The sequence below is a fragment of the Mustelus asterias genome, unplaced genomic scaffold (assembly GCF_964213995.1).
Source record: "Mustelus asterias unplaced genomic scaffold, sMusAst1.hap1.1 HAP1_SCAFFOLD_97, whole genome shotgun sequence".
Classification (NCBI taxonomy): Eukaryota; Metazoa; Chordata; class Chondrichthyes; order Carcharhiniformes; family Triakidae; genus Mustelus; species Mustelus asterias.
In genome coordinates, this window is record NW_027590145.1 from 718,981 (window position 1) to 742,497 (window position 23,517).

The 23,517-nt window shown below is 53.2% G+C and overlaps 1 protein-coding gene across 4 annotated transcripts; it reads right to left on the reverse strand.

Annotated features, from left to right (window-relative positions):
• Positions 1-1,107: 1,107 nt before the first annotated feature.
• cdca5 (cell division cycle associated 5) lies at positions 1,108-23,295 on the reverse strand. Of its 4 annotated transcripts, none has more exons than XM_078202800.1 (7): positions 23,197-23,290; positions 18,077-18,141; positions 9,303-9,359; positions 9,151-9,180; positions 8,289-8,330; positions 6,319-6,795; positions 1,108-3,483 (listed from the first exon to the last, which is right to left on the reverse strand). In XM_078202800.1, exons 1-7 carry the CDS (start codon positions 23,234-23,236, stop codon positions 3,403-3,405), a joined length of 792 nt encoding a protein of 263 aa, XP_078058926.1. In that variant the 5' UTR covers positions 23,237-23,290; the 3' UTR covers positions 1,108-3,402. The 4 variants fall into 4 exon arrangements, with proteins under 4 accessions (XP_078058926.1, XP_078058924.1, XP_078058925.1 ...); XM_078202798.1 differs by having other exon boundaries at positions 6,319-6,807; XM_078202799.1 differs by having other exon boundaries at positions 1,109-3,483; positions 9,151-9,189; positions 23,197-23,295.
• Positions 23,296-23,517: the final 222 nt, after the last annotated feature.

Sequence of the window (23,517 nt, forward strand, 5' to 3'; positions counted from 1 at the left end):
CTTAAGGCGCAGATCCTGATACTCCTAGAAACCCTACAGTACAGAAAGAGGCCATTTGGCCCATCGAGTCTGCACCGACCACAATCCCACCCAGGCCCTACCCCCATATCCCTACATATTTACCCACTAATCCCTCTAACCTACGCATCTCAGGACACTAAGGGGCAATTTTAGCATGGCCAATCAACCTAACCCGCACATCTTTGGACTGTGGGAGGAAACCGGAGCACCCGGAGGAAACCCACTCTTTATACAAGTTTAGGATCACTGCCTCCATCATCAACTCGAATCTTTGGATACCAAGGGGCAATTTAGCATGGCCAATCCACCTAACCTACACATCTTTGGACACTAAGGGACAATTTAGCATGGCCAATCCACCGAACCTGCACATCTTTGGACACTAAGGGGCAATTTAGCATGGCCAATCCACCTAACCTGCACATCTTTGGACACTAAGGGGCAATTTAGCATGGCCAATCCACCTAACCTGCACATCTTTGGACACTAAGGGGCAATTTAGCATGGCCAATCCACCTAACCTGCACATCTTTGGACACTAAGGGGCAGTTTAGCATGGCCAATCCACCGAATCTGCACATTTTTGGACACTAAGGGGCAATTTAGCATGGCCAATCCACCTAACCCGCAAATCTTTGGACACTAAGGGGCAATTTAGCATGGCCAATCCCTCTAACCTGCACATCTTTGGATGCTAAGGAGCAATTTAGCATAGCCAATCCACCTAATCTGCACATCGTTTGGACTGTGGGAGGAAACCAGAGCACCCGGAGGAAACCCACACAGACACGGGGAGAACGTGCAGACTCCATGCAATTTGAAAGGGTTAGGTGAAATTGCCCGAGTGTCAGGGGGACTAGCAGTGCGAATACGTGAGATTACAGGGATAGTGGCTGGGTGAGATTGTCGTCGGTGCAGGCTCGATGGGCCGAATGGCCTCCTTCTGCACGGTAGGGATTCTACGAAAAGAATCCAACCTCTCCTCATAGCCAACGCCCTCGAGACCAGGCCAACATCCTGGTGAACCTTCTTTGCGCTCTCTCCAAAGTTTCCATGTCCGTCTGGCAATCTGCTTTGCAACACACACAAACATTCGAAACAAAGCATTTTTAATTGTAAAATGTTACCTGCTTCATTAACATAGACACTAATAGTTGAAATGCGACCACAATGTTGTCAGGCTTGCGCGTGATGCGTGTGTGTGTCACTATTTATCCTAACAAAACATGCTTCTACACACGAGAGAGGGCACTTATTACAGTGGAGAGATCAAGTCTCCCCACCTACACTCCCGTGACTAGTTTGTTAACCAGCGAGTTAGGTCCTTCCACTTAACAGGCGTCAACGGTTCAGTTCCAATACAAAAATAAGCAATAGAAAAATACATCATCTCCCGAATTCAGTTTAACCTTGGCGGATAATGTACCTATCACCATCATTTATTTGATAAAGTGGGAGCCTTAGATCCGGCGATCGCACTCCCCACTTTTGAATGGAACCATTTAGAATCCCTACAGTGCAGAAGCAGACTTTTCGACCCACTGAGTCCGCACCAAATATCTGAAAGAGCATCCCACACACTACCATGGCCAATTTCCCCTAACCTTCACATCTTTGGACACTAAGGGGCAATTTAGCATGGCCAATTCCCCCTAACCTTCACATCTTTGGACACTAAGGGGCAATTTAGCATGGCCAATCCACCTAACCTACACATCTTTGGACGCTAAGGGGCAATTTAGCATGGCCAATCCACCTAACCTGCACATCTTTGGACACTAAGGGGCAATTTAGCATGGCCAATCCACCTAACCTGCACATCTTTGGACGCTAAGGGGCAATTTAGCATGGCCAATCCCCCTAACCTACACATCTTTGGACACTAAGGGGCAATTTAGCATGGCCAAACCACCTAACCTTCACATCTTTAGACACTGAGGGGCAATTTAGCATGGCCAATCCACCTAACCTGCACGTCTTTGGACATGATGTGGAGATGCCGGTGTTGGACTGGGGTGGGCACAGTAAGAAGTCTCACAACACCAGGTTAAAGTCCAACCAGTTTATTTGGTAGCACGAGCTTTCGGAGTCACCCCCTGATCAAGGAGTGGCGCTCCGAAAGCTCGTGCTACCAAATAAACCTGTTGGACTTTAACCTGGTGTTGTGAGACTTCTTACTGTGCATCTTTGGACAATTTAGCACGGCCAATCCACCTAATCCGCACATTTTAGGACAGTGGGAGGAAACCGGAGCACCCGGAGGAAACCCACGCAAACACGGGGAGAACGTGAAAAACTCCACACAGACAGTGACCGGAGCCGGGAATCGAACCCGGGTCCCTGGTAAACAGATTCACATTTTTAAAAAGAAAAAAAAGGTGTTTTTTTTTAAACAAAACAATTCAAGACGTTTAATATTTTCCTACCTGCCCCGGAGAGTTATCAAAATTGACCAGAATGTGGAATATTTTTGTTAAAAAGAAATCAAAGGCAGGTCTGTGAGCATCAGGATGAAGTGACGCACTATTAATTTTCACGAGGGACCTTTCACCCTCTTTCCCTCCGGGACCTGTCTCTCCCGGCAGGATTTAGCGCTTGGCTGTTGCTTGTGGGGGAACCGTTTGACCTAGACTGCCAGCGCTGGATCCCAAGAAGGATGCCATCTTGGCCAGACAGATGATAAATAGTCCCTTGGCGCACATTATCAGCACATAAGATTCAGTCACAGAGCGTACGGCAAGGTTATGGCTCTGTAAGTGGCGTTGGAGGGGACGTGGGGGAAGGGTAAAGTATATTTATTAGTCACAAGTAGGTTTACATTCACACCTCAATGAAGTTACTGTAAAATTCCCATCGTCGCCACACTCCGGCGCCTGTCCGGGTATACAGAGCGAATTTAGCACGGCCAATGCGCCCTAACCAGCACGTCTTTCGGACTGTGGGAGGAAACCGGAGCACCCAGAGGAAACCCACGCAGGGAGAACGTGCAGACTCCGCAAAGTGACCCAAGCCGGGAATCGAACCCGGGTCCCTGAGACAGCAGTGCTAACCCACTGTGCTGCCCCACAGTTAAATGTTGGAAAGCACCAGGGGGGTGAAGATCTTTAGGCTTATCGATGAAGGTTAAAATTCCAAGGGGACGTTGATCCGAGCAGCCACTCTCAAAGAACACTGATTACTCGCCGTGGATGCAGTTCCCGGACCTTCTCTGCCCCGACAACTACTGTGTAAAGAGAGTTCTGTGCCTCGCCAAATGGTTGGCTTGCCGCTTACAAGGTTCGCGTCACTACGGAGCCCTTTAGTCTCTACCCCCCCCTCCCTCCCCCCCAACCCCCCCGACCCTTGTCCCAGGAAGGCACGGCAGCTCCCGCCGATTCCGGGTCACTCCACGAGCAAATCGAAGCGTTCTGCCTCTTCGAAAGTCGCGTTCATCTGGGCGGCCCACTCGTCCAGCTCCGACTTCTACCGGAAAGAAAAAACAGGCGATGGGAATCTCGCAAGAAATCACAGAGTCCCTACAGTGCAGGAGGAGGCCGTTCGGCCCATCGGGTTTGCACTGACCACAATCCGAAGTAGAAAGGGTCGAGAGCTTCAAGCTTTTAGGTGTCCAGATCACCAACAACCTGTCCTGGTCCCCCCAAGCCGACACTATAGTTAAGAAAGCCCCACCAACGCCTCTACTTTCTCAGAAGACTAAGGAAATTTGACATGTCCGCTACGATTCTCACCAACTTTTACAGATGCACCATAGAAAGCATTCTTTCTGGTTGTATCACAGCTTGGTCTGGGCTCCTGCTCTGCCCAAGACCGCAAGGATCTACAAAAGATTGTGAATGTAGCCCAATCCATCACGCAAACCAGCCTCCCATCCATTGACTCTGTCTACACTTCCCGCTGCCTCGGGGAAAAGCAGCCAGCATAATCAAGGACCCCCACGCACCCGGACATTCTCTCTTCCACCTTCTTCCGTCGGGAAAAAGATACAAAAGTCTGAAGTCATGTACCAACCGACTCAAGAACAGCTTCTTCCCTGCTGCTGTCAGACTTTTGAATGGGCCTCCCTCGCATTAAAGTTGATTTTTCTCCACACCCTAGTTATGACTGTAACACTACATTCTGCACTCTCTCGATTCAGAGAGTAGCAGTGGAAGGGTGTGTTTCTGAATGGAGGGCTGTGACAAGTGGTGTTCCTCAGGGATCAGTGCTGGGACCTTTGCTGTTTGTAATATATATAAATGATTTGGAGGAAAATGTAACTGGTTTGATTAGTACGTTTGCGGACGACACAAAGGTTGGTGGATTTGTGGATAGCGATGAGGACCATCAGAGGATACAGCAGGATATAGATCAGTTGGCGACTTGGGCGGAGAGATGGCAGATGGAGTTTAATCCGGACAAATGTGAGGTAATGCATTTTGGACGGTCTAATACAGATAGGAAATATACTGTAAATGGCAGAACCTTTAAGAGTATTGATAGGCAGAGGGATCTGGGTGTACAGGTACACAGGTCACTGAAAGTGGCAATGCAGGTGGAGAATGTAGCCAAGAAGGCATACGGCACGCTTGCCTTCATCGGCCGGGGCACTGAGTTTTAAAATTGGCAAGTTGCAGCTTTATAGAACCTTAGTGAGGCCGCACTTGGAATATAGTGTTCAATTCTGGTCGCCACACTACCAGAAGGATGTGGAGGCTTTGGAGAGGTTACAGAAAAGATTTACCAAGATGTTGCCTGGTATGGAGGGCATTAGCTATGAGATGGGGTTGGAGAAACTTGGTTTGTTCTCACTGGAACGACGGAGGTTGAGGGGAGACCTGATAGAAGTCTACAAGATTATGAGAGGCATGGACAGAGTGGATAGTCAGAAGCTTTTTCCCCAGAGTGGAAGAGTCAATTACTAGGGGGGGGCACAAGGTTTAAGGGAGATGTACAAGGCAGATTTTTTACACAGTGGGTGGTGGGTGCCTGGAACTAGTTGCCGGGGGAGGGAGTGGAAGCGGATACGGTAGTGACTTTTAAGGGGCGTCTGGACAAATACATGAATAGGATGGGAATAGAGGAATATGGTCCCCGGAAGGGTAGGGGGTTTTAGTTCAGACGGGCAGCATGGTCGGTGCAGGCTTGGAGGGCCGAAGGGCCTGTTCCTGTGCTGTAATTTTCTTTGTTCTCTTTGATTCCTTCTCTATGAACGGCATGCTTTGTCTGTATAGCGCGCAAGAAACAATGCTTTTCACTGTATCCCAATACACGTGACAATAATAAATCAAATGAAATTCCATCCAGGCTCTGGACAATTTAGCATGGCCAATCCACCTAACCCGCACATCCTTGGGACTATTGGGAGGAAACCGGAGCACCCGGATGAAACCCACGCAGGCACGGGGAGAACGTGCAGATTCTGCACAGACAGTGACCCAAGGCCGGGAATCGAACCCGGGTCCCTGGCGCTGTGAGGCAGCAGTGCTAACCACTGTGCTGCCCAAGTCAGATCAGCCATTGCGTGTGGCGTGCAGGGGGAGTCCCGCCTTTTCACAACCTCAGCACAACTCCCTAACCAGGGATCTACTTCCAGAGCGCGCTGGTTGGTGTCGTGGCGAGGTAGCCAATCTCCGCACAGCAAGATCCCACATGCTGACGACCGGATAGCCCCTTTGGTTTCAGGAATGTCTACTGGCCACTCGAAGTGACGCCAATTTGTTGGGGGGGCAGTAGGGGGAGGCTGTGCTTTGACGCTGAACAGAGGGTTTAACATCTCATTTGACCGAGGGTGCCTCCCGACAGTGCGGCACTCCCTCAGTATCGGTATGGTCACCGCGGCAGTGCTTAGGGAACTCAGGAGGAGAGAAGGGGGAGGCAATGGCCTAGTGGTATTATCACCACACTATTAATCCAGAAACTCAGCTAATGTTCTGGGGGACCCGGGTTCGAATCCCGCCACGGCAGGTGGTGGAATTTGAATTCGATAAAAAATATCTGGGATTAAGAATCTACTGATGACCCATTGTCGGAAAAACCCATCTGGTTCCCTTTAGGGAAGGAAATCTGCCGTCCTTACCCCGGTCTGGCCTACATGTGACTCCAGAGCCACAGCAATGTGGTTGTCTCTCAACTGCCCTCCAAGGGGCAACTGGGGATGGGTAATTAATGCTGGGCCCAGCCATGAAGAGAAGAAAAGGTGCCCAGGGTGAACCCATGACCTTCTGACCCGAGGGGCGGCAATTGACACGGGGGTTGGCGTAACGGGGGGCAAACTCAGATATCCCCGTGGAAAGACCCCGGGATTCGCTCCGGTCTCACCTCAATCTGGGGGACTTTCCGTTTCTTCTTCTTCCCCTTGGCGACGGGGATCCCGGGGATGTCGACGTCCAGCGGGGCGGTCGCCGGGGCGACCCGTGCCGACAGCTCCGCCTCCTTGGGGGTCAAAGGTTTCACCGGCGAGACCCCCGGCGTGGTGTCGGCGGCCAGCAGCCTGTCGAAGCCGAAGAAGGAGCGGCGCGATGAGGGGGCCGGCTGGTTGGGCGTGGACGTGTCGGAGGCGTCGCTGGGTGGGCGCGGCGATTCGCCGAAGCTGCGGCTGGTGTTCAGGGCGTGGACGCCGAAGGGGCTCAGGCGGCTGTACGAACGCCGCACCTTCTGGGACATCACCGTGCTGCGGTCCGCGACCGGAGGGGCCCCCGCCTCCTCGGCAGGGGGGCTCAGTGCCGTCGGCGTGGAGTGGGGCTGACCGGCCTCCGACCGCGCCGAGTCTCCGAGGCAAACGTTCTCCTTCACGGCCTCCGCGGATATCTGAGAAACAAAATCCGTTTGCCCGTCAACCGTGCGGGATACGAAGGAGGCCACTGTGTCCGTGCACGCGGCCACGCAAACCCCTCCCAAGGGAGACCTCCCTGCCACACGCAACACACAAACATCCCCCCCCGCGCGTGACCCACACACAAACACCCCCCCGCGCACGCGACACACACACACACTCACACCCCCCCGCGCGTGACACACACACTCACACCCCCCCGCGCGTGACACACACACTCACACCCCCCCGCGCGTGACACACACACTCACACCCCCCCGCGCGTGACACACACACTCACACCCCCCCGCGCGTGACACACACACTCACACCCCCCCGCGCGTGACACACACACTCACACCCCCCCACGCGTGACACACACACTCACACCCCCCCGCGCGTGACACACACACTCACACCCCCCCGCGCGTGACACACACACACACCCCCCCGCGCGTGACACACACACTCACACCCCCCCCGCGCGTGACACACACACTCACACCCCCCCCGCGCGTGACACACACACTCACACCCCCCCCGCGCGTGACACACACACTCACATCCCCCCGCGCGTGTGACACACACACTCACATCCCCCCGCGCGTGACACACACACACTCACACCCCCCCCGCGCGTGACACACACACTCACACCCCCCCCGCGCGTGACACACACACTCACATCCCCCCGCGCGTGTGACACACACACTCACATCCCCCCGCACGTGACACACACACACTCACACCCCCCCCGGCGCGTGACACACACACATCCCCCCGCGCGTGACACACACACTCACATCCCCCCGCGCGTGACACACACACACTCACACCCCCCCGCGTGTGACACACACACAAACACACCCTCGTGCACGCGACCCACACACAAACACCCCCTGCGCACGCGCGCGACACACACACCCCCCCGCGCGCGCGACACACACACACCCCCGCGCGCGCGACACACACACATCCCCCCCGCGCGCGACACACACACACACACACACGCGCCCCCCCCCCGTGTGCGACACACACACGCACAACCCCCGCACGCAACAAACACACCCCCGTGCACGCGACACACACACAAACACCCCCCACCATGCGCGTGTGACCCGCGTACACTCCCACTCCCAACCTGCTGCTGTCCAGGGAGGCTCACTGACGGAGCGTACTACGAGGTGCTAAATTTTGCCCATTTAACCCTTTAGAGTCTGCGCTGTTTCGAGGAGCCGCCCGGTTACTCTGAGTTCAGAACCCCACCCCGCCCACCGCCAGGATGTCTTTGCTCCTCCCATGCATTTCTTTCATCGCATTTCGAAGGTTGCGATGGTGCCCAGCCAGACCGAACAGCTGTGTCCAAATCCAGACCACACATGCAGGGTGGGATGGGGATTTTCCCGCATTCCCACATCTCTGGCTCTTCCCCCAATCCCCTTTAATTCCACCTGAGAGAGTCAGTCTGTACACTTACCCGCGGGCTGCGTCTCGGAACAGCGGTGACAGATTTGGTCAGCTGGGTGAGAGAGAGAGAGAACTGGGTTAGTGTTCGGTTCTGCCAATACATCAAGAGCCAAGCCTGGCAGTCACTGGCCAGGGAATGGGGAGCAGGGGGCGGGGGGGAAGCGGAGACACGGAGAGGGAGCAGGGAACCGGAGACGCGGCGGTCGGGGGAGGGAGTGGGGAAGCGGAGGTCGGGGGGAGGGAGCGGGGAACCGGAGACGCGGAGGTCGGGGGGAGGGAGCGGGGAACCGGAGACGCGGGGGTCGGGGGGAGGGAGCGGGGAACCGGAGACGCGGGGGGTTGGGGGGAGGGAGCGGGGAACCGGAGACGCGGGGGTGGGGGGAGGGAGCGGGGAACCGGAGACGCGGGGGTGGGGGATCGGGGAAGCGGAGACGCGGAGGTGGGGGGAGGGAGCGGGGAACCGGAGGTCGGGGAGAGGGAGCGGGGAACCGGAGACGCGGAGGTCGGGGAGAGGGAGCGGGGAACCGGCGACGCGGAGGTCGGGGAGAGGGAGCGGGGAACCGGAGACGCGGAGGTCGGGGAGAGGGAGCGGGGAACCGGAGACGCGGAGGTCGGGGGGGGGGGGGGAGCGGGGAACCGGAGACGCGGAGGAGGGAGCGGGGAACCGGAGACGCGGAGGTCGGGGGGGAGGGAGCGGGGAACCGGAGACGCGGAGGTCGGGGGGGAGGGAGCGGGGAACCCGAGACGCGGAGGTCGGGGGGGAGGGAGCGGGGAACCCGAGACGCGGAGGGGGAAGAGACTAAGACATGAGGGTGATGAATAAACAGAAACAGAGAGGGGGGGGTTGAAACGGAGGCGAGTTTATTTCTTACCGTGGGGCTTTGGCGAGTCTCTCCCAGAATCTGTTTCCGCTAAACAGCGAGGGAGAGGGAAAAAGAGAAAGGAAAGCAGGTTAGCTCCCAGGCAGCTTTCCCGCTGGCTTCCCGCTTCCCAGACCCGCCGAGGGGGAACACTCGCCACTTACCGCATGTTTCTGGGGCTCGATCCTTTTCAGAACGATGGAGCGTTTCAGCGGCTGCACCTGTTGGGCAGCGAGGAGACTGGGTCAGTGCCGCGAGAGAGAGAGAGGTCGGCCGAATCTGTCGCAGGCCGAGGAAGCTTCACTACGCACGGATCGGAAGCTGACTGCCTCCCCTCAGTCTACACTGACTGCCTCCCAACATACCCGAACTGTCCACTTCATTCACCTCTCCACTAGCTCATCCAAGCCTACCGCTCCCGTGCAGGTACAGCAGACAGTGAAGAAGGCAAATTGTATGTTGTCCTTCATAGCGAGAGGATTTGGGTACAGGAATAGGGATGTTTTACTGACACTCACCTTGGAGAAATGTAAAAGATCTCAGGGGGAATGGGCATAAGCTTAGCAGATGCAGCATAACGTGGGTAAATCTGAGATTATCCACGTTGGTAGCAATAATAGGAAGACAGATTGTTCTTTGAATGGGTGTAAATTGAGAGAGGCGGATACTCAGCGAGACCTTGGAGTCCTCGTGCATCAGTCGCTGAGAGTAAGCGCCCAGGTACAGCAGGCAGTAAAGAAGGCAAATGTTGGCCTTCATAGCGAGAGGATTTGAGTACAGGGATAGGGATGTTTTGCTGCAATTGTACAGGGCGTTGGTGAGGCCACACCTGGAGTATTGTGCGCAGTTTTGGTCTCCTTATCTGAGGAAGGATGTCCTTGCTATAGAGGGAGCGCAGCGAAGGTTTACCAGGCTGATTCCTGGGATGGCGGGTCTGTCATACGAGGAGAGACTAAGTCGGTTAGGATTATATTCACTGGAGTTTAGAAGAGTGAGAGGGGATCTCATAGAAACTTATAAAATTCTAACAGGGTTAGACAGGGTAGATTCAGAAAGAATGTTCCCGATGGTGGGGGGAGTCCAGAACTAGGGGGGTCATAGTTTGAGGATAAGGGGGGAAACCTTTTAGGACTGAGGTGAGGAGAAATTTCTTCACCCAGAGGGTGGTGGAATTCACTCCCACAGAAAGTAGTTGAGGACAAAACGTTTGGATTTGATTTATTATTGTCACATGTATTAGTATACAGTGAAAAGTGTTGTTTCTTGCGCGCTATACAGACAAATCATACCGTTCATAGAGAAGGAAAGGAGAGAGTGCAGAATGTAGTGTTACAGTCATAGCTAGGGTGTAGAGAAAGATCAACTTCATATAAGGTAGGTCCATTCAAAAGTCTGATGGCAGCAGGGAAGAAGCTGTTCTTGAGTCGGTTGGTGCGTGACCTCAGACTTTTGTGTCTTTTTCCTGACGGAAGGTGGTGGAAGAGAGAATGTCCGGGGTGCGTGGGGTCCTTGATTATGCTGGCTGCTTTTCCCCGAGGCAGCGGGAAGTGTAGACAGAGTCAATGGATGGGAGACTGGTTTGTGTGATGGATTGGGCTACATTCACAACCCTTTGTAGTTCCTTGCGGTCTTGGGCAGAGCAGGAGCCCCATACCAAGCTGTGATACAACCAGAAAGGATGCTTTCTATGGTGCATCTGTAAAAGTTGGTGAGAGTCGTAGCTGACATGCCAAATTTCCTTAGCCTCCTGAGAAAGTAGAGGCGTTGGTGGGGCTTTCTTAACTATAGTGTCGGCATGGGGGGACCAGAACAGGTTGTTGGTGATCTGGACACCTAAAAACATGAAAATCACGACGCTTTGTACTTCAGCCCCGTTGATGTAGACAGGGGCATGTTCTCCACTACGCTTCCTGAACGTTGTGTGATTTCAAGAAGAAATTCGACATAGCTCTTGGGGCTAAAGGGATCGAGGGATCCACCTAACCTGCACATCTTTGGACACTAAGGGGCAATTTAGCATGGCCAATCCACGTAACCTGCACATCTTTGGACACTAAGGGGCAATTTAGCACGGCCAATCCACCTAACCTACACATCTTTGGACACTAAGGGGCAATTTAGCATGGCCAATCCACCTAACCTGCACATCTTTGGACACTAAGGGGCAATTTAGCATGGCCAATCCACCTAACCTGCACATCTTTGGACACTAAGGGGAAATTTAGCATGGCCAATCCACCTAACCTGCACATCTTTGGACACTAAGGGGCAATTTATCATGGACAAGTTAGACCGAAGGGCCTGTGTCCACGCTCTCTCTGAAAAGAGATTGTTCCTCACCTTGGTCCTAAGTAGCTTTCCCCCTTATGTTGAAATTGAGCCCCCTGGTTCTAACCTTACCTGCATCTCCCCCTGTCTATTCCTTTAAGTATCTTGTAGCTTTCAATGTGAGATTAAGTTTATTTATTAGTGTCACAAGTAGGCTTACATTAACACTGCAATCAAGTTACTGTAAAAATCCCCCTAGTCGTCACAGTCCGGCGCCTGTTCGGGTAACACTGAGGGAGAATTTAGCACGGCCAATGCACCTAACCCGCACGCCTTTCGGACTGAGGGGGGAAACCGGAGCACCCGGAGGAAACCCACGCAGACACGGGGAGAACGTGCAAACTCCACACAGGGGGGGTGGAAGAGAGTGTGTCCGGGGTGCGTGGGGTCCTTGATTATGCTGGCTGTTTTTCCCGAGGCAGCGGGATGTGTAGACTTCCCGCTGCCTCGGGACCCGAGCCGGGAATCGAACCCGGGCTCCTGGCGCTGTGAGGCAGCAGTGCTAACCCACCGTGCCACCCAGTGAGAGAAAAAAAAAAGGTCTTCTTAGAAAAGTCTTCACTGATGAGCACCAGGGTTATTAGTCTGGGATAATTCATTAAATCAGACATCTGGAACTGGAAGGAGGGAGTGATAGCCACAGAGACCGACACAAACTGGGATACCACTGATAACTCGTAACCATAGGAGCAGAATTAGGCCACTCGGCCCATCGAGTCTGCTCCGCCATTCAATCATGGCTGATATTTTTCTCATCCCCATTCTCCGACCCTTTCCCTGTAACGATGCACGAATTAGGTCAGCACGATTTAACGGGGAGCGTAAAAATGCCCAGAGCAGACGGCGTTGCACGGTGTTTTAAAAGGTAGATTTTTTTGGGGGGACTAAAAGAATTGCAGGTGCAAAAATCCAGCACGCAGTCTAAAACAAAGCATCGGGGGCAAAAAAACAACAGGATTGCTTTGGTAACAGGCTTTAGGCATTAGAATCAGGTTGTTTCATGAACTTTAACCCATCAATTTGAAATCGGCACTTGAATTAGCAGCAGCCTATTAGATTTGAATTTGATGTTTTGGTAATCTGTAAACCAATCCTGCCGTGGGGATTTTGGAATACCATCGGGGGCGGGGGGGGGGGGGGTGGGATTTAAAACCAGCTCCAGAAAACTGCCAGAAGACAACTGCTGAGTAACAGCTTAGTCCAGCTCACAGCTTGAGAGAGAAACACAGACATAGAACAATATAGTACAACCCTTCGGCCCATCATGTTGTGTCAAGCCTGATGCCAAATTAAACTAATCCCTTCTGCCTGCCCTTGGTCCATATCCCTCTACTCCTCGCATATTCATGTGTTTATCTAAAAGCCCCTTAAACGCCCCTATCGTATCTGCCTCCATCACCCCCACCCCTGGCAGCGCGTTCCACACACCAACCACACTCTGTGTAAAAAACTTGCCCCTCACATCTCCTTTAAACTTTCCCCCTCTCACCTTAAGCCCGTGCCCCCCTCCTAGCATTAGACATTTCAACTCTGGGGGAGAAAGATTCTGACTGTCGACCCTATCTCTGCCTCTCATCATTTTCTAGACTTCGATCAGGTCTCCCCCCCCAGCCTCCGCCGCTCCAGAGAAAACAACCCGAGTTTGTCCAGCCTCTCCTTATAGCTCAGACCCTCTGATCCAGGCCGCATCCTGGTAAACCTCTTCTGCACCCTCGCCAAAGCCTCCACATGCTTGGCGTCTTGACGTGGCAAGGGCATCTGGTCACATGCAAGGTTGCAAAAAAGGTCCCATGGTCACAGAGGGAAGAGTCTTTGCAAACCAATCTCAGAATCCGTACAGTGCAGAGGGAGGCCGTTTGGCCCATCAAGTCTGCACCAACCACAATCCCACCCAGGCCCTATCCCCATAACCCCACATATTTACCCTGCTAATCCCCCTGACACTAAGGGGCAATTTAGCGTGGCCAATCCACCTAACTTGCACATCTTTGGACACTAAGGGACAATTTAGCACGGCCAATCCACCTAACTTGCACATCTTTGGACCCTAAGGGGGCAATTTAGCACGGCCAATCCACCTAACTTGCACATCTTTGGACACTAAGGGACAATTTAGCATGGCCAATCCACCTAACTTGCACATCTTTGGACACTAAGGGACAATTTAGCACGGCCAATCCACCTAACTTGCACATCTTTGGACCCTAAAGGGGCAATTTAGCACGGCCAATCCACCTAACTTGCACATCTTTGGACCCTAAGGGGGCAATTTAGCACGGCCAATCCACCTAACCTACACATCTTTGGACACTAAGGGACAATTTAGCATGGCCAATCCACCCTAACCTACACATCTTTGGACACTGAGGGGGCAATTTAGCATGGCCAATCCACCAAACCCGCACATCTTTGGACCCTAAGGGGGCAATTTAGCATGGCCAATCCACCCAAGCTGCACATCTTTGGAGTGTGGGAGGAAACCCACAGCAACTCTCTGCCCGTGTAACAGCCGCATTGATGTCTTAAGAGAAAGCCTCATCTCAATCCCAAAAAATAAGAACAGCAGGAAGAAGAAATCAGCAAAGGAGAAAGGAGGTTTCGGAAGACGACAAACCTGGTTGCATTTTGTGTGTGACTAAAAATGTTTGTGTTAACAAGTGGGAGTTGTATTTATCTAAACAACATTCCATTAGAATCCTGTTTTATTCGGGTTGTTAATAGTTCAGTTAACCTATTCACTATTAGTTAGATAAATAAAGTGTTACTTGTTGAATTTTAAAGAGAGAGTCTCGGGATTATCTTGATTTAATCAGGAAAAGTTGCTGTCGGTAGATCGTACTATCTCTCACACGGACTTTAACAGATTATGAAGGAAGGTATTCCTCTATGAGTGGTTGAGAGTTAGTTCTGAGAGGAGATCAACCCTCTCAGTTATATAAAATAAAATATTTCAGTCGTATGAAACATTGGGTTAGGCCACATTTGGAATATAGTGTTCAATTCTGGTCACCACACTACCAGAAGGACGTGGAGGCTTTGGAGGGAGCACAGAAAAGTTTTAGCAGGATGTTGCCTGGTACGAGGAGGGAGTGAATGAACTGCGATTGTTCTCCCTGGAACAACAAAGGCCGAGAGGCAACCTGACAGAAGTTTATAGGGTGAACAGTTGGAAGCTTTTTCCCAGGGCAGAAATGACAATTCCAAGGGAGCACAAGTTCAAGGTCAGGGGGGAAGGTTCAGTGGAGATGTGCGGGAGAAGTTGTTTTACACAGAGTGTGGTGGGGGCCTGGATTGCGCTGCCAAGTGAGGAGGTTGAGGCAGATACGTTAGCCACATTTAAGACGAATCTGGATAGACACATGAACAGACGGGGAATAGGGGGATATAAGCGGTTGGTCTACTTATGATTGGCGCAGGCTTGGAGGGCCGAAGGGCCTGTTCCTGTGCTGTACTGTCCTTTGTTCTATAACTGGACGCAATGGCCTCGTGGTATTATCGCTAGATTATTAATCCAGAAACTCAACCACTATCCTGGGGACCCTGGGTTCGAATCCCACCAGGGTTTCCTCCGGCTGCTCCGGTTTCCTCCCACAGTCTGAAAGACGCGCTGGTTAGGTGCTAAATTCTCCCTCAATGTACCCGAACAGGTGCTGGTGTGGCGACTGGGGGAATTTCACAGTAACTTCATTGCGGTGTTAATGTAAGCAGATTGTGACACTAATGAATGAAATTAAGCTTGAACTGAAATCTGCCGTCCTTACCCCGGTCTGGCCTACACGTGACTCCAGGCCACACACACAGCAATGTGGTCGACTCTTAACTGCCCCTCTCTGGAATGGGCCAGGCGAGAAAGTCAGATCAAAGGGCAATGAGCGATAGGGAGGTGATGATGGCCTAGTGGCTAGACTATTAATCCAGAAACTCAGCTAATGTTCTGGGGGACCCGGGTTCGAATCCCCGCCACGGCAGATGGTGGAATTTGAATTCAATAAAAAATCTCTGGAATTAAGAATCTACTGATGACCCATTGTCGGAAAAACCCATCTGGTTCCCTTTAGGGAAGGAAATCTGCCGTCCTTACCCCGGTCTGGCCTACATGTGACTCCAGAGCCACAGCAATGTGGTTGACTCTCAACTGCCCTCCAAGGGGCAACTAGGGATGGGCAATAAATGCTGGGCCCAGCCAGCGACGCCCATGTCCCAGGAATGAATAAAAAAAAATCAAGTCTACACACTGATTGGATATTATAGTGAAGCAATCTTGAGGTGTTGTGATAGATTTTAATATCTGTATCTAATGAATGATGTAACCTTAATCAATAACTGTGAGTGGATAGAGATAACTCCTATATCTTGATTGGTATGTGCTAATTACTTGTAATCGAATTTAAAACTATAACTGCTTGGTATATTCCTGAATTCTGGGCTCTGGCGAGTTACCGGCACTGACCTGTAACTGTCCAGGGACCTCACTACAGCTTGCATTAAAACAGCTGTTTAAGAGAACTCTGTGACTTGGTCTGGTTACTTGAAGGGTAAAGTTGTGATGGCCCAGTGGTATTATCGCCAGACTATTAATCCAGAAACCCAGCTAATGTCCTGGGCAGAGGCTGGAATTTGAATTTAGTTAAAGAAAAATCTGGAATTAAGAATCTACTGATGACCGCGAGGGACGGCACTGTGGTTAGCACTGCTGCCTCCCAGTTCCTGGGACCCGGGTTCGATTCCCGGCTTGGATCACTGTCTGTGTGGAGCTTGCATGTCCACGGATTGTCTGCGTGAGTTTCCTCCCACAGTCTAAAGATATGCGGGTTAGGTGGATTGGCCATGCTAAATCGCCCCTTAGTGTCCAAAGATGTGTAGGTTAGGTGGGTTGGCCATGCTAAATCGCCCCTTAGTGTCCAAAGATGTGCAGGTTAGGTGGATTGGCCATGCTAAATCGCCCCTTAGTGTCCAAAGATGTGCAGGTTAGGTGGATTGGCCATGCTAAATCGCCCCTTAGTGTCCAAAGATGTGCAGGTTAGGTGGATTGGCCGTGCTAAACTGCCCCTTAGTGTCCAAAGATGTGCAGGTTAGGTGGATTGGCCATGCTAAACTGCCCCTTAGTGTCCAAAGATGTGTAGGTTAGGTGGGTTGGCCATGCTAAATTGCCTCTTAGTGTCCAAAGATGTGCGGGTTAGGTGGATTGGCCATGCTAAATTGTCCCTTAGTGTCCAAAGATGTGCAGGTTAGGTGGATTGGCCATGCTAAATTGCCCCTTAGTGTCCAAAGATGCGCGGGTTAGGTGGATTGGCCATGCTAAATTGCCCCTTAGTGTCCAAAGATGTGAAGGTTAGGTGGGTTGGCCATGCTAAATTGTCCCTTAGTGTCCAAAGATGTGCAGGTTAGGGGGATTGGCCATGCTAAATTGCCCCTTAGTGTCCAAAGATGTGCAGGTTAGGGGGATTGGCCATGTTAAATTGCCCCTTAGTGTCCAAAGATGTGCAGGTTAGGTGGATTGGCCATGCTAAATTGCCCCTTAGTGTCCAAAGATGTGCGGGTTAGGGGGATTGGCCATGCTAAATTGCCCCGTAGTGTCAGGGGGACTCGCTTGGATAAATGCAGGGGTTATGGGGATAGGGCCTGGGTGGGATTGTGGTCGATGCAGACTCGATGGGCCGAATGGCCTCCTTCTGCACTGTAGGGATTCTATGAATTAAAAGGCTGGCATCAACTCGGCCAACGTTGTCTACCTGATACGCTGCAGGAAAGGATGTCCCGAGGCATGGTACATTGGGGAAACTATGCAGACGCTACGACAACGGATGAATGAACACCGCTCGACAATCACCAGGCAAGACTGTTCTCTTCCTGTGGGGGAGCACTTCCGCGGTCACGGGCATTCAGCCTTGGATCTTCGGGTAAGCGTTCTCCAAGGCGGCCTTCACAACACACGACAGCGCAGAGTCGCTGAGCAGAAACTGATAGCCAAGTTCCGCACACATGAGGACGGTCTAAACCGGGATGTTGGATTTATGTCACATTATCAGTAACCCCCACAGCTTGCCTCCTGGACTTGCTGGCTGTCCTGTCTGGAGACAATACACATCTCTTTAACCTGTGCTTAATGCTCCCTCCACTCACATTGTCTGTACCTTTAAGACCTGGTTGGCTGTAGAGATTCGCATTCTAATCAGTATTCTGTAACTTGATTTTGTGTCTCTGTGCCCTGTTTGAGAGCACATTTCCACTCCACCTGACGAAGGAGCAGCGCTCCGAAAGCTAATGGTATTGGCTACCAAATAAACCTGTTGGACTTTAACCTGGTGTTGTTAAAACTCTTAATGTGTTCACCCCAGTCCAACGCCGGCATCTCCACATCAAAGTCCGCAACAGCCTTCACAGCAAAAGCTCCGGTTAAGTCACCTCTAAAGCCACCGCATTGCAAAACAAAAACCCCCCAAAAAACTGAACAAACCCGACCCCGATTCTGACAAGTCTTCATCCCTCTCCACCCCGTTATTTTGGGTGCGACAACATTCTTGCGAATCATTCTGCTGTGGACCTGTTGCGAAAGAGGAGCTGTGGAGGGGGCTGGCCCCCACGTCGCAGCGAACACTCCAGTACTCACCGAGTTCTCTTTACTCTCCGTGGCCGACAGCCGGTCAGATTTCCTCCTTGCCGGTGGGCGGAGATCTACAAAAACAGAAAGGGTTCAAAAGGTCACGATTCCGGACTCCCGCAGCCTGAAGGTTGCAGCCGACACGTTACACAGAATCCCTGCAGCGCAGGAGGAGGCCACTCGGCCCATCGGATGCGTGCTGGCACTCCGGAAGAGCATTTGATTTGTCACATGTATTGGGACACAGTGAAAGGTATTGTTTCTTGCGCGCTATACAAAGCATACCGTTCATAGAGAAGGAAAGGAGAGGGTGCAGAATGTAGTGTTACAGTCACAGCTAGGGTGTAGAGAAAGATCAACTTAATATTTGATTTGATTTATTATTGTCACATGTACTGGGATACAGTGAAAAGTATTGTTTCTTGCGCGCTATACAGACAAAGCATACCATTCATAGAGAAGGAAAGGAGAGAATGCAGAATGTAGTGTTACAGTCATAGCTAGGGTGCAGAGAAAGATCAACTTAATGTGAGGTAGGTCCATTCAAAAGTCTGACAGCAGCAGGGAAGAAGCTGTTCTTGAGGCGGTTGGTACGTGACCTCAGACTTTTGTATCTTTTTCCCGACGGAAGAAGGTGGAAGACAGAATGTCCGGGGGTGCATGGGGACCTTGATTATGCTGCCTGCTTTTCCCCGAGGCAGCGGGAAGTGTAGGTGGAGTCAATGGATGGGAGGCTGGTTTGCGTGATGGGACTGGGCTACATTCACGACCTTTTGTAGTTCCTTGCGGTCTTGGGCAGAGCAGGGGCCCATACCAAGCTGTGATACAACCAGAAAGAATGCTTTCTATGGTGCATCTGTAAAAGTTGGTAAGTCGGAACTGACATGCCAAATTTCCTTACTCTTTGGAGAAAGTAGAAGCGTTGGTGGGGCTTTCTTAACTATAGTGTCGGCATGGGGGGGACCAGGACAGGTTGTTGGTGATCTGGACACCTAGAAACTTGAAGCTCTCGACCATTTCTACCTCATCCCCGTTGATATAGACAGGGGCATGTTCTCCTTTACGCTTCCTGAAGTCGATGACAATCTCCTTCGTTTAGTTGACATTGAGGGAGAGATTATTGTTGCTGCACCAGTTCACCAGATTCTCTATCTCATTCCTGTACTCTGTCTCGTCATTGTTTGAGATCCGACCCACTACGGTGGTGTCGTCAACAAACTTGAAAATCGAGTTGGAGGGAATTTGGCCACACAGTCATAGGTGTATAAGGAGTATAGTAGGGGGCTGACAACACAGCCTTGTGGGGCACTGGTGTTGAGGATGATCATGGAGGAGGTGTTATTGCCTCTCCTTACTGATTGTGGTCTGTGGGGTAGGAAGTTCAGGATCCAGTCGCAGAGGGAGGAGCCGAGGCCCAGGCCACGGAGTTTGGAGAAGAGTTTCGTGGGAATAATGGTGATGAAGGCTGAGCTGTAGTCAATAAATAGAAGTCTGACATAGGTGTCCTTGTTATCTAGGTGTTCCAGGGTTGAGTGCAGGGCCAGGGAGATGGCGTCTGCTGTGGACCTGTTGCGGCAGTAGGCGAACTGTAGTGGATCCAAGCAGTCTGGGAGGCTGGAACTGATTCGTGCCATGACTAACCTTTTAAAGCACTTCATCCAACTGACAAGTCACGGCGACAAGATGCCCAAGAAGACATCTCTAATTCAGATATACAATACTCATGGAGAGAATACAGGTCTATCACTGTATAACACTGGGGTACAGTACTGGTGGGGATGGGTCTGTCGCTGTATAACACTGGGGTACATTACTGGTGGGGACGGGTCTGTCACTGTATAACACTGGGGTACAGTACTGGTGGGGATGGGTCTGTCGCTGTATAACACTGGGGTACATTACTGGTGGGGACGGGTCTGTCACTGTATAACACTGGGGTACAGTACTGGTGGGGACGGGTCTGTCGCTGTATAACACTGGGGTACATTACTGGTGGGGACGAGTCTGTCACTGTATAACACTGGGGTACATTACTGGTGGGGACGAGTCTGTCACTGTATAACACTGGGGTACAGTACTGGTGGGGACGGGTCTGTTGCTGTATAACACTGGGGTACAGTACTGGTGGGGACGGGTCTGTCGCTGGATAACACTGGGGTACAGTACTGGTGGGGACGGGTCTGTCACTGTATAACACTGGGGTACAGTACTGGTGGGGACGGGTCTGTCACTGTATAACACTGGGGTACAGTACTGGTGGGGACGGGTCTGTCACTGTATAACACTGGGGTACAGTACTGGTGGGGACGGGTCTGTCGCTGTATAACACTGGGGTACAGTACTGGTGGGGACGGGTCTGTCGCTGTATAACACTGGGGTACAGTACTGGTGGGGACGGGTCTGTCGCTGGATAACACTGGGGTACAGTACTGGTGGGGACAGGTCTGTCGCTGTATAACACTGGGGTACAGTACTGGTGGGGATGAATGGGGTCCATTATTGGGGGGGGGGGGAAGAGAGTGTATGGTTAATTGGGGTGGGGGGGTGGAGAATGGACCATTATTTGGGGGGGGTGGGGCAGAGCGTACCGTTATTTGGGGGGGTGGGGGGCAGAATGCACCATTATTTGGGGGTGGGGGCAGAATGCACCATTATTTGGGGGGGGCAGAATGCACCATTATTTGGGGGGGGCAGAATGCACCATTATTTGGGGGGGGGCAGAATGCACCATTATTTGAGGGGGGGAGAGAATGCACCATCATTTGGGGGGGGAGGGAATGCACCATCATTTGGGGGGGGAGGGAATGCACCATTATTTGGGGGGGGGGAGAGAATGCACCATCATTGGGGGGGAGAGAATGCACCATCATTTGGGGGGGGGGGGAGAGAGAATGCACCATCATTTGGGGGGGGGGGAGAGAATGCACCATCATTTGGGGGGGGGGGGAGAGAATGCACCATCATTTGGGGGGGGGGGGGAGAGAATGCACCATCATTTGGGGGGGGGGGAGAGAATGCACCATCATTTGGGGGGGGGGGAGAGAATGCACCATCATTTGGGGGGGGGGGAGAGAATGCACCATCATTTGGGGGGGGGGGAATGCACCATCATTTGGGGGGGGGGGAGAGAATGCACCATCATTTGGGGGGGGGGGGGAGAGAATGCACCATCATTTGGGGGGGGAGAGAATGCACCATCATTTGGGGGGGGGGGGGAGAGAATGCACCATCATTTGGGGGGGGGGAGAGAATGCACCATCATTTGGGGGGGGGGGAGAGAATGCACCATCATTTGGGGGGGGGGGGGGATGCACCATCATTTGGGGGGGGGGATGCACCATCATTTGGGGGGGGGATGCACCATCATTTTGGGGGGGGGATGCACCATCATTTGGGGGGGGGGGATGCACCATCATTTGGGGGGGGGGGATGCACCATCATTTGGGGGGGGGGATGCACCATCATTTGGGGGGGGGGATGCACCATCATTTGGGGGGGGGGATGCACCATCATTTGGGGGGGGGGATGCACCATCATTTGGGGGGGGGATGCACCATCATTTGGGGGGGGGGATGCACCATCATTTGGGGGGGGGGATGCACCATCATTTGGGGGGGGGGATGCACCATCATTTGGGGGGGGGGATGCACCATCATTTGGGGGGGGGGATGCACCATCATTTGGGGGGGGGGGATGCACCATCATTTGGGGGGGGGGATGCACCATCATTTGGGGGGGGGGGTGCACCATCATTTGGGGGGGGGGATGCACCATCATTTGGGGGGGGGATGCACCATCATTTGGGGGGGGGGATGCACCATCATTTGGGGGGGGGGATGCACCATCATTTGGGGGGGGGGATGCACCATCATTTGGGGGGGGGGGATGCACCATCATTTGGGGGGGGGGGATGCACCATCATTTGGGGGGGGGGATGCACCATCATTTGGGGGGGGATGCACCATCATTTGGGGGGGGGGATGCACCATCATTTGGGGGGGGGGATGCACCATCATTTGGGGGGGGGGATGCACCATCATTTGGGGGGGGGGATGCACCATCATTTGGGGGGGGGGATGCACCATCATTTGGGGGGGGGGGATGCACCATCATTTGGGGGGGGGGGATGCACCATCATTTGGGGGGGGGGGATGCACCATCATTTGGGGGGGGGGGATGCACCATCATTTGGGGGGGGGATGCACCATCATTTGGGGGGGGGGGATGCACCATCATTTGGGGGGGGGGGGATGCACCATCATTTGGGGGGGGATGCACCATCATTTGGGGGGGGGATGCACCATCATTTGGGGGGGGGATGCACCATCATTTGGGGGGGGGGATGCACCATCATTTGGGGGGGGATGCACCATCATTTGGGGGGGGGATGCACCATCATTTGGGGGGGGGGGATGCACCATCATTTGGGGGGGGGGATGCACCATCATTTGGGGGGGGGGATGCACCATCATTTGGGGGGGAGGGAGAATGCACCATCATTTGGGGGGGAGGGAGAATGCACCATCATTTGGGGGGGAGGGAGAATGCACCATCATTTGGGGGGGGGGGGGAGAGAATGCACCATCATTTGGGGGGGGGGGGGAGAGAATGCACCATCATTTGGGGGGGGGGGGGAGAGAATGCACCATCATTTGGGGGGGGGGGAGAATGCACCATCATTTGGGGGGGGGGGAGAATGCACCATCATTTGGGGGGGGGGGAGAATGCACCATCATTTGGGGGGGGGGGAGAATGCACCATCATTTGGGGGGGGGGGAGAATGCACCATCATTTGGGGGGGGGGGGAGAATGCACCATCATTTGGGGGGGGGAGAGAATGCACCATCATTTGGGGGGGGGAGAAGAATGCACCATCATTTGGGGGGGGGGGAGAAGAATGCACCATCATTTGGGGGGGGGGAGAAGAATGCACCATCATTTGGGGGGGGGGAAGAATGCACCATCACTGAGAGGGGGGGGAATGCACCATCATTTGGGGGGGGGGGGAAGAACGCACCATCACTGGGGGGGGGGGGAGAATGCTCCATCATTTGGGGGGGGAATGCACCATTATTTGGGGGGGAAGAATGTCCCCCTCTCCCTGCTCCCCTCTTCTCCCTCTCACTCACCCTGCTCCTCTCTCTCTGCTTCGCCTCCTCTCGCCGCCATTTTTCTCTCCCGCGCCTCTCAACCGCCGCCTTCCAGTCAAAGATTCCCCGCCCCCCGCTACCCATTGGCCGGCGCCGGCCCCGCCCCCTCGCGCCCCATTGACCCTCACCACCACCCCCGCCCCCCGCCGCCCATTGGCTGCCCCACCACAATGATCCTGATTGGCTGGACCTCGGACCCCCGCACCCGATTGGGCGCAGCCTCCAAACCCGCACCGTCCATTGGCTGACGGCGAACAATGCCTCCCGCTCCTGATTGGCTGCCCCCGGCGCAGCACCTGA

Bases quoted from the DNA above. Each gene is read 5' to 3' on its own strand.
- cdca5 (XM_078202797.1), bottom strand. From the start codon at position 23,236: ATGGCGGCGAGAGGAGGCGAAGCAGAGAGAGAGGAGCAGG. The intron at 18,142-23,196 runs GTGAGTGAGAGG...CTGTTTTTGTAG, and splicing joins AGCAGAGAGAGAGGAGCAGG to ATCTCCGCCCACCGGCAAGG. The intron at 8,331-9,150 runs GTAAGAAATAAA...TCTCTCACCCAG, and splicing joins AGACTCGCCAAAGCCCCACG to CTGACCAAATCTGTCACCGC.